The sequence below is a fragment of the Drosophila innubila genome (assembly GCF_004354385.1).
Source record: "Drosophila innubila isolate TH190305 chromosome 2R unlocalized genomic scaffold, UK_Dinn_1.0 1_C_2R, whole genome shotgun sequence".
Taxonomy (NCBI): Eukaryota; Metazoa; Arthropoda; class Insecta; order Diptera; family Drosophilidae; genus Drosophila; species Drosophila innubila.
This window is the reverse complement of record NW_022995374.1, coordinates 2,933,179-2,945,390: the sequence shown is the minus strand read 5'-3', so window position 1 is coordinate 2,945,390 and position 12,212 is coordinate 2,933,179. Positions and strand designations below refer to the sequence as shown.

The 12,212-nt window shown below is 38.2% G+C and overlaps 2 protein-coding genes across 7 annotated transcripts; one reads left to right on the top strand and one right to left on the bottom strand.

Moving 5' to 3' along the window:
• The first annotated feature begins 98 nt into the window (after positions 1-98).
• LOC117783113 (DENN domain-containing protein 1A) lies at positions 99-11,110 on the top strand. 6 transcript variants are annotated; one of them, XM_034620317.1, is made up of 10 exons: positions 99-615; positions 785-982; positions 4,065-4,335; positions 4,402-4,455; positions 5,574-5,834; positions 5,906-6,367; positions 7,685-7,717; positions 7,852-8,346; positions 9,393-9,950; positions 10,188-11,110. In XM_034620317.1, the coding sequence occupies exons 1-10, from the start codon at positions 599-601 to the stop codon at positions 10,671-10,673; spliced, it is 2,835 nt and encodes a 944-aa protein (XP_034476208.1). In that variant the 5' UTR covers positions 99-598; the 3' UTR covers positions 10,674-11,110. The 6 variants fall into 6 exon arrangements, with proteins under 6 accessions (XP_034476208.1, XP_034476209.1, XP_034476211.1 ...); XM_034620318.1 differs by lacking the exon at positions 7,685-7,717; XM_034620320.1 differs by lacking the exon at positions 9,393-9,950.
• On the bottom strand, positions 11,046-12,040 carry LOC117783115 (glutathione S-transferase 1). The gene is made up of 4 exons (XM_034620323.1): positions 11,883-12,040; positions 11,775-11,823; positions 11,659-11,720; positions 11,046-11,603 (listed from the first exon to the last, which is right to left on the bottom strand). The coding sequence occupies exons 1-4, from the start codon at positions 11,978-11,980 to the stop codon at positions 11,126-11,128; spliced, it is 687 nt and encodes a 228-aa protein (XP_034476214.1). The 5' UTR covers positions 11,981-12,040; the 3' UTR covers positions 11,046-11,125.
• Between the last annotated feature and the right edge of the window lie 172 nt (positions 12,041-12,212).

Below are 12,212 nucleotides of genomic sequence, written 5' to 3'. Positions count from 1 at the left end.
AAAATTTAAATTGAAACAGTCAAAACTGTTAATACACTGTTAAGCAACAGCTGCAAACCATATCGATAAGCACAGCGCACAGCTGACCCTTACAGTCGGTTATCGAGTAGGCATCGAGTACAAGTGCAGTTGCTGTCGGGGTCGGTCGTTTGCGTCGCTGCGTTATTGGTGTTTTTTCGTGTAAATTGTTTTTGTTTGATAATTTTGCATAAGACTAAATGTGCTAAGTGTATTATTAATAATTGGGGCCAAATAAGATGCCCAGAATTTAATGTGCAGTGGACTTTAAGCATTTGCAAAAATTTCATAAGCAATAACGACAGAAAAAAACAATGAAAGATATGATTCAATGACGTCGCGAATCCAAATCGTGAATCGACAAAGAGCAAGAGAAAGAGCAATAGCAAGAGCAAGAGAGGGGAAGAGTGCCAAGTGAACAGCCGCCTGTGTATGTTTATGCGGGCTGCTGCTACTAGTGACAATACAAATCAAATTAAAAGTGTAACATATAAAAATAGCAGATTGAGGTAGCATAAAATAAATCAACACATCAATTTGATTGAAGCATGTGCTAGAAAGCAAGCAAAATCACATCCAAATGGATTCACGTATTAAGTGAGTATATTTATTTGTCTGCTCACGAGATTTCCATCCAAAAATACTCGTCTACAGTGGGCGTTACGCTTGGCTAAGCAGTGAAATTTACATCAGTTACATCAGTCACTTTTTTCTGTCTATCTTATATACTAAAATAATAGTTATTGTATTTTGTGTTGTTTGGCAGAAACGACGTGAAGAAACTCTTTGAGTTTTGGTGCGAACTTAAACCCACACGCGGCATCGATCGGGGCAGCATATGTCGAAATGGAAGAGGCGCTGCAACGCCCCCTGGCGTCATTATCGAAAGCTTCCCAGAGGGCTTTCGCGATAAGGAGGTGATCGCCGGCATTCCGTCGTTTGCGTTTCCCTGTGATCTCGAAAGGTGCGTATAGTATGCCAATGTGTGAGTGTGTGCATATGTATTTGTTTCCGGTTATTCTAAGTACGTTAGTCATATAGACAAACCATAATAACAAGTAGAACTAACAACCGTTTGATGTTCAGTTTAATATTTACTGTCTGACTGGGTGAATGGTCGACAACGACGCTGATGAATCATGGCAGCGGCGTCAGCAGAGGCAGCGGCAGCGACCACTGCAAGCTTGTCCATGAATTGTATAACCTGTTGTTTAGTTTTATGTTTTGTTTACGTGTACGCCAGTTTGTATGGGTATTGTGGATTATTTCATTCGCATTTTGTTGAACGCAATTCATTTTCGCACTTTACGCTTATTGTTTTCTTTTTTTTTTATAGTAAATATTTCCCCACTCTGGTTACTGTATCGCTTACATATACATACGTGCACACACACATACTTACGTCAATTGAATTGTCTTTTGTGAGTGTTTTGTTAGTCACGCCGAAAACATTTCTGGTTTATCTGTGCAGCTGCTTAAAAGTTTGCAACAAGTTGTCTTTAGTTTCCCTCGCACCCAATACCATCATGTTATCGCTGGTCAACAACAACAACAACAACTGATAAACATGATTTTCGAACGCGAAATTCTTAAATGTTGTTGACTGTTTGTTAACATGTGTTGTGCTAGTGCCAAGTTTAATTAATAATAATTTCAAGTAAAGATATGATTACGACAATTGCACCATATTAAATGAGCCCATCAAATATGTCCAGTTGGTCAAGAAATGGTTTTGATCACATTTAAAATTTATATATTTTACTTTGTAAAAGAAAATCTATTTCTATTTTGTAATTGAAAATAATTAATGATATTCATTGGTTGTAAATATTAAAAAAAAAAAAGAATAAAAGATAAATTATAAGGTCCAGAGTGTCAAACCTAGTCGAATATCGGTTTTAATTAGGGTTTCGGTTATGTTTGATTTCGTATTCGGTTATCGGTTACGGAAAATCTTTATTTACTGCTTTCGTAACGGTTATCGGGGGTTTTTTTTTAGGTTTCGGTTCACAAAATAAGTAGTAGAAATATTACAATCGAAAATTCTTTGATTTCAAAATAATCAAATAATAATATAAAATTAACAAGATTACCCATATGTATTTACAATTCTCTCTCTCTCTCTCTCTCTCTGTGGCAGTTACAAATCATTGAATGTGTGATTCCCTCGGACTCTATCTCTCTCTGTCTCTCTCTTGTTAGCTAGCATTGTTGTAATTAACTTTTATCGGCAATGTCAATGCACCGACATGTTAAGCTTATATGCCGCTCCACCTACCCTACCCTCCTCTCCACCACTTCCTTGTCCAATTTGCCATTGCCCGCATAAACATCGCACGTTGTGATTTTGTCGCTTGCCTGCTTTGCATATTTTATTTTTTTTTATTAAATAAATGCGCGCATCTAACGACTTTACGTAATCCGTTTCATTTCGTTGCCTGCAAAGACAACAACAATAAAAAAATGCCCGCGAAATGCGAAAGAGTAAAAGGAAATGTAAAAAAAAAGCTTCAAATCGAGGTCAAAAGACGCGTCGCATCGCATTGAAAGCGAACTCAGTGGGAGTAAATATTTTGTTGTTTTTGTTGATTTTGTTGTTGCAAATTATGCGTTATTTAAATTGCTAATTGTTGATTTCCACATATTAAAACGACTCATTAGCATAACAAACTTCTCACAAAACAACTCACTGAAACCTCATCCAAGATTTATACATTTATATTCAGTTTATGAATATATTTTTTAATATAATTAAGTGTTTCGATTTTTGATTGAATACCACATAATCTGTAGATTTTATTGTTAAATAAATCAGTTAAATGATAATGTGGATTAAGAGGCAAATAAAGAGAAGATCGGCCCATCAACTTTCCGCCTCAATGGACAGACCCAAAGTCGAATATCTTCATAAATATAATTGTCTGATTTTCATCATACTTGTTTGTATAAACAAATACATATATAGAAACTTACATGTGTATTGTATGTATTATACACAGATGCGATGAAGCATTTCATAAAAAAAGAGCATGTTGCTCTCAAGGTCATAAGATTCGTGCCGATCGCTGCCGACCGGATGCTCTTTAATAATCTTTATATCGTTCTCAGAATTGTATATTATTGGCCAATCCTGACCACAAATGGGCTTAACGTAGCGTATACGCAATTGCTAATTTTAAAAATCTATTAATTACATATTGATTATTGGACCTTTATGATAAGGAATAAATCGTTTTAATGCGTTATATATTCGCTATATATATTAATAATCAGGGAATAACACCGGAACCGGAATCGTTAACCGAAACTAACCGTTTCATTTTTAGTACCGGAACTGACACCGTAACCGAATGAAAATTCGTAAAGTTGCTAGGTCAAAGAGTTGTCCAACTTCCAACTGTCATAACTTGATCAAAACTGAATAGATTTTCAAGCGAAATGTCATTTTGATCATGATTTGGGCTCTAAATTCATTCTGTATTCAATTTATGTTCATTTAGAAAATTTAATTATTTTCGACCACGATTCGATTTCGATGCTAAGGGTCCCCCCTTTGAAATTTCGAAAATTAAAAATTTTAAATCTCAAGTTTTCACTTTAAATCAACTCCTTATATCGTAATTAGTATAAAACAACACTTTAAACTTGGTTCTGAGACCTTTCATTTTTTTGTAAAAAATCATGTGAAATTGACCAACTTCAAACTGTCATAACTTGATTCAAACTAAACCGATTTTCAAGCGGAATGCCATTTTGATCATGTTTTAGCCTCTAAATACATTCTGCATTCAAAGATTTTTAAATTCGTTTAAAAAAATTATATGTCATATACCAAATGTTTTGAAATTAAATTAGTCTTAAATTGCAAATTCTTATCGTCCACAAAAGGTTCAAAAGTCACTGAAATTAAATTGAATTATAAAAGCAATATATTATATGCATACATCTGCTTAATGATTATTCAATTAGTAAACACATTAGATATTTGTATAGAATCATCTTTGATATTATAATCTTCTTATCTAAATTTGTGGTTCTTTCAACAGGGACTCAGTGCAATCCTATTCCTTTGTGCATACCACCGGCGATTCGAAATGGCGATTCGGCTTCTGTCGTCACGATCCCAAGACGGATACGGCGATGGTGCTGATCACCTATCTGCCCTGGCATGATACCTTCCTCAAGCTATTGATCGTGTTGGCCGAGCTGAGACGAACTGATCGAAATGGATTTCGCACCTTCCTCTCGGAGGCCTACAACAGAGGCGTGCCCGATTCGGGCGGCAGTCTAACGGTATTCTATAACAGCGGACAGAGCGTAAGATTCTCGAAATATAATCAATTTGAAATTGAACAACTCTTACATTTCTAAATTCGATTGCAGCATTTTACATTCGAACGTCCGCTGCAGTTTCAGCTGCCCAGCATACCAGAAAATGTAAGTCGGAAATGTATAAAAAGCAGGGACTGTAATCATTATAAGTTTTATTATAATACTCAAGAAATATGCATTATATTATCAGGGAATAACACCATAACCGGTATCGGAACCATTAACCGAAGCTAACCGTTTCATTTTTAGTATCGATACGGTACCGGTACGGTTCCAACTGTCATAACTTGACGAAATCTGCCCCGATTTTCAATCAGATTGCCATTTTGATAATGGTTTGGACTCTAAATTCATTCTGCATTCAAATTTTGTTAATTTTGAAAATTTTATTATTTTCGACCAAGATTCGATTTCGATGCTAAAGGTGAAATTGAACAAAAATTTTGACTTGTAAAGTGAATAGATCCAAGGTCTGACAAACTTAAAACTGTCATAACTTTGTCAATACTCAACCGATTTTCAAGCGGTATGTCATTTTGCTCATTATTTTGCCTCTAAAATGATTCTGCATTTAAATTTTTATCATCTAGAAAATTTGATATTTTTTCGACACTAAGCCATCTATCATCCAATTTTCCATACCTACCCCTTGTCATTTTTTCAAAAATTTCCTTCTCTCATAACTTTGTCAAAACTCAACCGATTTTCAAGCGGAATGTCATTTTGATCATGGTTTGACCTCTTAAATGATTCTGCATTTAAATTTGTATTATCTAGAAAATTTAATATTTTTTCCACACTAAGCCATCTATCATTCAATTTTCCATACCTACCCCTTGACATTTTTTCAAAAACTTCGATCTATCATAACTTCATCAAAAACTAACCGATTTTCAAGCGCAATGTCGTTTTGTTCATGATTTGGCATTTTAATTCATTTTGCACTTAAATTTATTAAATTCGTAAAAAAAATTTATTATTAAATATTTTTAGATATTTACTTCGATGTCATAATTATTATGAATCGACACCTTGTCATTTTAAAATGTTTAAAAATTGATTTGGTGTTCCGTTACTGATACCGATACCGAAAGAAGAAAACTGAAATAGTTGCTTTGGAACGAAAGTTACTAGAAAAAAAGAAAACAAAATAATCATTATTTACCATCCCTGATGAAATGCAGTTAATTGAATAAATTAATTAATGGCTAATTTCATTGCAGCATAACCTCAATCTGTATTACAATTTTGTGGATTCCAAGGGGATGATTTGCGTGTTTGCTGCCATGCTCGCCGAACGTCGAATTATATTCACATCCAGCCATCTGGATAGGCTCTCCTCTTGCATTCAAGCAGCCAATGCATTCCTCTATCCAATGGTCTGGCAGCACGTATTTATTCCGGTGCTACCCTGGGAATTTAAGGATGTCTTGGGCGCACCCATGCCATATTTAATTGGTGTGCCAAAGCCAGTGCTTGATACTGTAAGTCACATTGGTATATGATATGATAAGAGATATTGTTATCATCAATTTAATTTGGCATTTCATTGCAGGCTTCCGCCGATGAGCTGGGCGATGTTGTGATCTTAAACTGTGATACGAAGCTGTTTGAAAGTCCCTTTGATGATGTGCGCTCACTGCCGCCAGAGATTGTGTCACAGCTTAAGAAATACCTGAATCCCACACAGGTTCTCATTGGAGATCGTATCTCGAAGATATTTCTGGGTGCACTCGTTCAACTGATTGGCGGCTATCGGGATGCTGTTGAGTTTCACGACACCTGCAAGACGTTCAATCACGACAAATTCATTGAATCTCGTCCCGCACATTTGCGTCCATTTCTTACCAAAATGATGGAGCTGCAAATCTTTGCGCAATTTGTTGACGATCGACTGAAGATGCTGAACAGCGGATTGGGTTTCTCCGATGAATTCGAGCTGGAAACCGTGCGTTATGCGGAAAAGATGAAGAAACGTGGACGTAACTACGTCTTCCTAAAGCATATGAAGGACAAGGTGAGCCTTAAAGAAGATGCAACCTTTCTCTTAGCCTTTGCTTTGGCCTTAGTTGGTATCTCTGTTGCCTTAACCCCACTCATAGAGCAATTCCAACATCCAAAAACCATACCACTCCATATCCCACTTTTAGTTGTGCTACTTTCTTGGGTCATATTGTATATATATATATACCTCTTATGTGTATCTGAATATATATCTATTTTTGGTTTGGAGAGCATACATGGAGAGAATTTCCCTGCGCTGTCCCTCTACAATTTTCCCGATAAATGTTGTGCCGTAATTTTAAGAATTGTTACAACGCTTCTGATTTAATTATGATCAACAACAATATTATCTTTAATTTATTTCGATTGATTTATTTCGCAGTATTATTTGGGAAAGCGCAGTGTTTCGCAAGTGTTTGCCAAGAACTATATTTAAACTGAATGCCATCCGTCCATCACCAAAAAAAATACGAGTAGAATTTCCACACACACACAAAACACCTTTTTACATAAAAATGTTAGTTTTATTGATTTATTCTTGCTCACTTCTCTCTTAACCAACAATTGCACATAATTCTTTTATTCACGTCAAAACTAAACATTTTAATTTGTTTTACACAAGTTTTATTGTTTTTTTGTTTCTTTTTTTATTTTTACGTTAGAATTTTTTTTTATGTAGTTCTATGTTTTTTTTTAAGATTGTCTAATCCTGAGCTCATTCCTTATGCCTAACATGTCTAATGCTAAAAGCTGCTAAAAGTAAAAGCGCGCCATTAACTTTAATATTTAAAAAATATATTTTTTAAAAATTTCAAATTATTTTAATTTTATGTAAATTTGATTATGGTTTTATGTAAATCTAAATTTTTAAAGAACTTCTTAATTGAAGATACAAAAAATGTTAGACATTTATATACATAATGAATGAAACTTGATCACAGGGGGGATTCATTATCATCATTATCATCCAGACTATATACACTATAAACTGTACTAATCCAACCACAAATCTTTATATAATTTGTACAACCTTGAATTGAAATCATTATGAAGACAACATCAACTCAACGTTTTCAAGCCTCATTGCACTAATCAGTCATTATTATTTATCAGCATTGTCATTTAACATTTAAGCAGTAGTTACATGTAATTTTGTTGAATTGCCGCTATCTCATATCTCATTAATATGTTGTTTCGTCGCGTGAATCGTGTCTCTTTCATATGCTACTGGGATACTCAAATCACGTTGTGCTTCTGGCTTTGAATCGATCCTATCTACTGTATTACTGTATCACTGTATTATCAAAATATATGCGCCTAACTTTTGCAGACTAATCCAGCTGTTAAGTCTGCCGTCAAATCGGTGAGTGGTTTGCTTGATTTACTCGTACCAAGTTCATAGTTTCTGAAACGAGCTCATATTTATCTGTGCGCCTTTGAATCCTATGACTTGGTGTCGCTCACAAATCTCTGTTTATTCCAATATTCCAACTTAAGGTCAAGGAGAGCTCACGTGGCGTTAAGACCGCCTACAAGAAGTGGCGTGACAACGGCACTCAGCATCCCAATCAACAATTCCACTTTGGCCTGGGCTCGCCACAGCACTCGGATCGTCCGGACGGCAGCAGCAACGGCTCTGTGTACGGCCGGAAGGTTACACACCGTTCGGCGCCAAGTTCACCGGTTTGCGGCAAGCGGCAAATGGAGGCGGAGATCATTGTGAATGGCATTTCTAACCCCAGGGTGCAATCATCACTGCCATTGCATGCAGCGCCAGCTCGTCGTGCTGGTGCTCCCGTCTCGCTGGCCATGTCCAGCTCGAGCAGTCACATTCCGGCAAATGGTTATGCGCTGCGTCCCAATCATGATCATCATGTGGTGGGTGCGTCTCCGGCTGTTAGCTCGGCCAGCTCGATCTGCTCATCGGAGATGAATCTGTCGCAGGAGCTGCAGAATCATCCGCTCTTTAAGACGCCCGCCGTTGATCGCAGCGTAAGTAGCATGGTGCGTGCATACGAGAGTCGGCTGCAGCTCTAACGTCACGTCATGTCACGTTACGTCACGACGTCGCTTCGCCTGATTGTGCCACATTTATTGCTTAATGTCTCTCATCTCTCAATATCTCTATATATGGGCAATTCTCTTATGTCGAATGCGATTGAATTTTGACAAAAGGCGAAACTTGTAGCTATTGATTAGAACTCTAATTGCTGTTAATATTGATATTGATCAATGCTTCGTTTTCAAGATATTCAAAAAATACCAAGGCGTTCGCATGCGACACAAAACAGAAGTCGTACAGTTCAAACACTGATTTCAGCGAAACCTGAGGCAATATTTAAATGAAATTAGTTTAAGAATGTTATGCATTGATGCAACTTAATAATGTCTTTTATTTAATTCAAAAATATTCAGTAGTTTATTTTTTATTTGACTTTAATAACGTTCGCACGTTACATTTTGTTCTACCATGTTTTTTATCTTGTTTGTTTGCTTCATATGAATTATTTTTCAACTTTTTTAGAACCTTAATTACTAGAATTGAAGTGTTTTCTTTGCATTTTTATTACCTTTTTGTTCCTAAAAGATAAATCTTGTCCAAAAATTATTATAATACAAACACTCCATTTGGGAAGTTAAATATTGGCAGTACAAAAACTTAATTTTTTCAAAGATGCAGTCGCTATGCACAAACTAATGCACAAATTTATGTGTAAAATGTTTAAATAAGTAACTTGAAAATGTTTCTGCTAGAAAAATGTCACAAGATGTGAGTTTTTTGATTAATTTTAAGTTGACATTTCTGTGGAATTGCCCATATATGTATGTGTGTATATCATTGTTGTACTTGTTGTTGAATTGATGTTTTCGTTCATTCTTTTCATTGACTTTTTCATGTGTTTTCTGTGTTGTTGTCGCTCGTCTCATGTCTCTTGTGTGTCTGTCTGTCTATTGTGTTGATTGTTTGCCTCATCTACTCAATAAATTGCACCACCAAAAAACACCACCAACCAACAAATCACCGCCACCGAAAGCAGCTTAAACCAAATGCCGAACACCAGAGCACACGCTTGCGTCTCGCAGCAGGAGCAAATGGAGCAGCGCCCGCACGTCCTCCGCCGCCCACGCAGCCCGCCTCCTACTACAATCATCCGTATGCGCCCAACTCCAACGCCAACGTGGAGTCCAAGCCGCGTCACACTTCCACGCCCACCAAGTCTTCGCGGGCACTGGCCACAACGGACTCGAGCTTTGACAATCCGCCGGATATGCAATCGCCGCCAATACCGCCGCGGCGTCAGTGCAGCGCCAATGCTGTGGTGGCTGCCACAGCGGCAGCAGTTAGTGCTGGCATTAATCGACTGGAACGTAATTGCTGGCAGGATGATGAGCCGCATCCGCAGCCGCATCCGAATCCGAATGATTCATTGCGTGGCTCAAACAACTCGTCAGGATCAACAACTTCGTCTGCGTCGTCGTCCTGCTCGTCGGGCGCTTCGTTTGTAACGGCAGCTTCGAGGTTCTCCCAGCTGAATGTCTCCTCGCCAATGGGCTCCGAGTCGGCGCCGATACCAACGCCGCGGGCCAAAAGAGAGGTACAACAAGCAGCGCGTCTAGTTAACTAAGAACGTCCCACCTGGTTGCGGTTCCACACCCACACACACACATACTAACACATCTTGCTCCACTTGTATATCTATCTGTAGTCCCTGTAGTTGCCTTGCAGTGCATTCACTAAACCGCTTTTATCTGCCTGCCATTTAGTAGCTCTCTCCAGAATTTACTCCAAATCCAACTTATCACAATTTCTTCTCTCTCTCTTCTTTGCACAGTCACCGCGCAGCAACAGCAGCGCACAACCGCAGCCGGAGGACAGCATGAACGATCTGATATCGCTGGACGATAGCAACAACACTAGCTTCGATCTGGAGGACTTTGATCCGCTGAATCAGAATGCGCGACCACTGCCGCCGCTGGGAGGGAAATCCTTTATCAGCCACAAATCCAAGTCCAGCACACTTCCCGCCGGCGTCAACAGCAGCGTCGTCATGCAGGCCCAAAACAGTGTCAACAATCCGCTGTATCCTTATTTTGCTCCCAAGCATATGGCCACTGTGGCGGCTGTCACAAGCCGTGTAACTCCGTTACAACGCAAACCGGATGATGACTTTGAGCTGTTGCGCAAATACGGACTTGACCAGTTCTCCTTGAATGTAAACACAGCGACAACTCCAAACAGCAGCACAACAACAACGCCAGCTCTAACTGCAGCTGCTGGCGGTGGCAAGGGCATGAATAATTGGACGACCTTTGATTAATTATAACAAAAAAAAAAAAAAAATAGATAAAGAAAAGGAGTTTAGTTCGCTTGAAAGTATACCAAAATAAGTGTGATTAGGTTTATGATTGTGTTGTATATATAAATATAGCTAGGCATAGGAGTAGGCAAGTCACACCTGCAAAATGATATCAGACAAAACCTTAAATATTATTATACATACAAAATATACAATATTATATATAAATATGTACGTCATATTCTAGTTATACATAGTTCAAAGGCCGGTTCGAAAGCAAAACTCTTGTGTTAAATCAACTATTAGCGGCTTATCAACAAATTGCGACTATTTCACAAAAATCAAATAAAAAAAAAACTACATTGGACTTCCAAATCAAAAGACACATGAGAATTTAGCGTAGCCAGAATTTAATCCAGTTAGCTTATATAAACAAATAAATTCAAATTTAAAATATATACATATGTGTGAGTTTAATTTTTCAATTTGGCCTTGTGCTCCGCCATACAGTTGAGAATACGCTGCTGCAGAGCCTGAGCACCCTTAAGATTAATCTCCTTATAGTCCGGCAGTAGTTGCTTCATGCGCTCCAGCCAGGCGTTAATTTGCGGATACTTCTCCTGATCCACGGGCACCAGCAAGTCCAGTGTTATGAGTGTCGTGTGTATGGAGACATCGGCCACACTCAGCTCCTGGCCAACCACAAAGCTGCCCTGCTCTAGAAAATGCTCCAAGGAGGCATAAGCATTATGGCATAGTTCCACAGAGCGTGCATTGAACTCCGCTTCGCCACCATAGATGTTACGGGCCACAATGTCCTTGATCACCTGGAAGAGTACGCCACTCTCGAAGTGCATGCGATGATCGATGTGGGCACGACGCTTCAAATCTTTGGAATATAGCTGATCGGTTTTAGCATACTTGGCCACCATGAAGCAAATAATGGCATGACTGTTTAGTACATTAATTAAAAGCTCTGTCCGAACGAGTTTAGAAAATTATTCACCTGTCCACGTACACCTCTCCGTCCGTGTCGACGAACACGGGAATCTGATGCTGTGGATTAAGCTGTAGACAAAATATTAAATAATTAAATCTACTCAATTACATAAATAATCTCACCTTTAAGAACTCCGAGCTCAAGTGCTCCTTTTTTGAAAAGTCAACGGCTCTGTTTTAAATACATTTAAATGGCAAAATTATTCGAAATTGAAATGATGAGCGACTCACATAAGTTCCAATTCCAGTCCAATAAGCTTTGCAGTTATAATGCAGGCTCTTGCGGGAGGACTAAAGAGCGCGTAATATAAAGTGGGCTTCTGAGACATATTAAGGCCGAGCTTTGTGAAAGGTCACACAGTAAAATAAAGGTCTAAGCACTGCAGCGCTGCCAACTTGGTTGAAAAGCACCTGAAAAAATATATGAAATTGCGATGCTGCCAACTCGGTTGAAAAGCGCCTGACAAAATATATGAAACTTATATTTTGGTCACACTGACAGCCGAGCTGCCAACCGATTGCAAAGAAATACTTAAATGACTGGCAGCATTAGACGAACAG

Coding starts and splice junctions, on each gene's coding strand:
- LOC117783113 (XM_034620317.1), top strand. Junction 983..4,064: donor TTTCCCTGTGATCTCGAAAG/GTGCGTATAGTA, acceptor TTCTTTCAACAG/GGACTCAGTGCAATCCTATT. Junction 5,835..5,905: donor CAAAGCCAGTGCTTGATACT/GTAAGTCACATT, acceptor ATTTCATTGCAG/GCTTCCGCCGATGAGCTGGG.
- LOC117783115 (XM_034620323.1), bottom strand. CDS start 11,980: ATGTCTCAGAAGCCCACTTTATATTACGCGCTCTTTAGTCCTCCCGCA. Junction 11,824..11,882: donor GGACTGGAATTGGAACTTAT/GTGAGTCGCTCA, acceptor TATTTAAAACAG/AGCCGTTGACTTTTCAAAAA. Junction 11,721..11,774: donor TGAGCTCGGAGTTCTTAAAG/GTGAGATTATTT, acceptor TTTTGTCTACAG/CTTAATCCACAGCATCAGAT.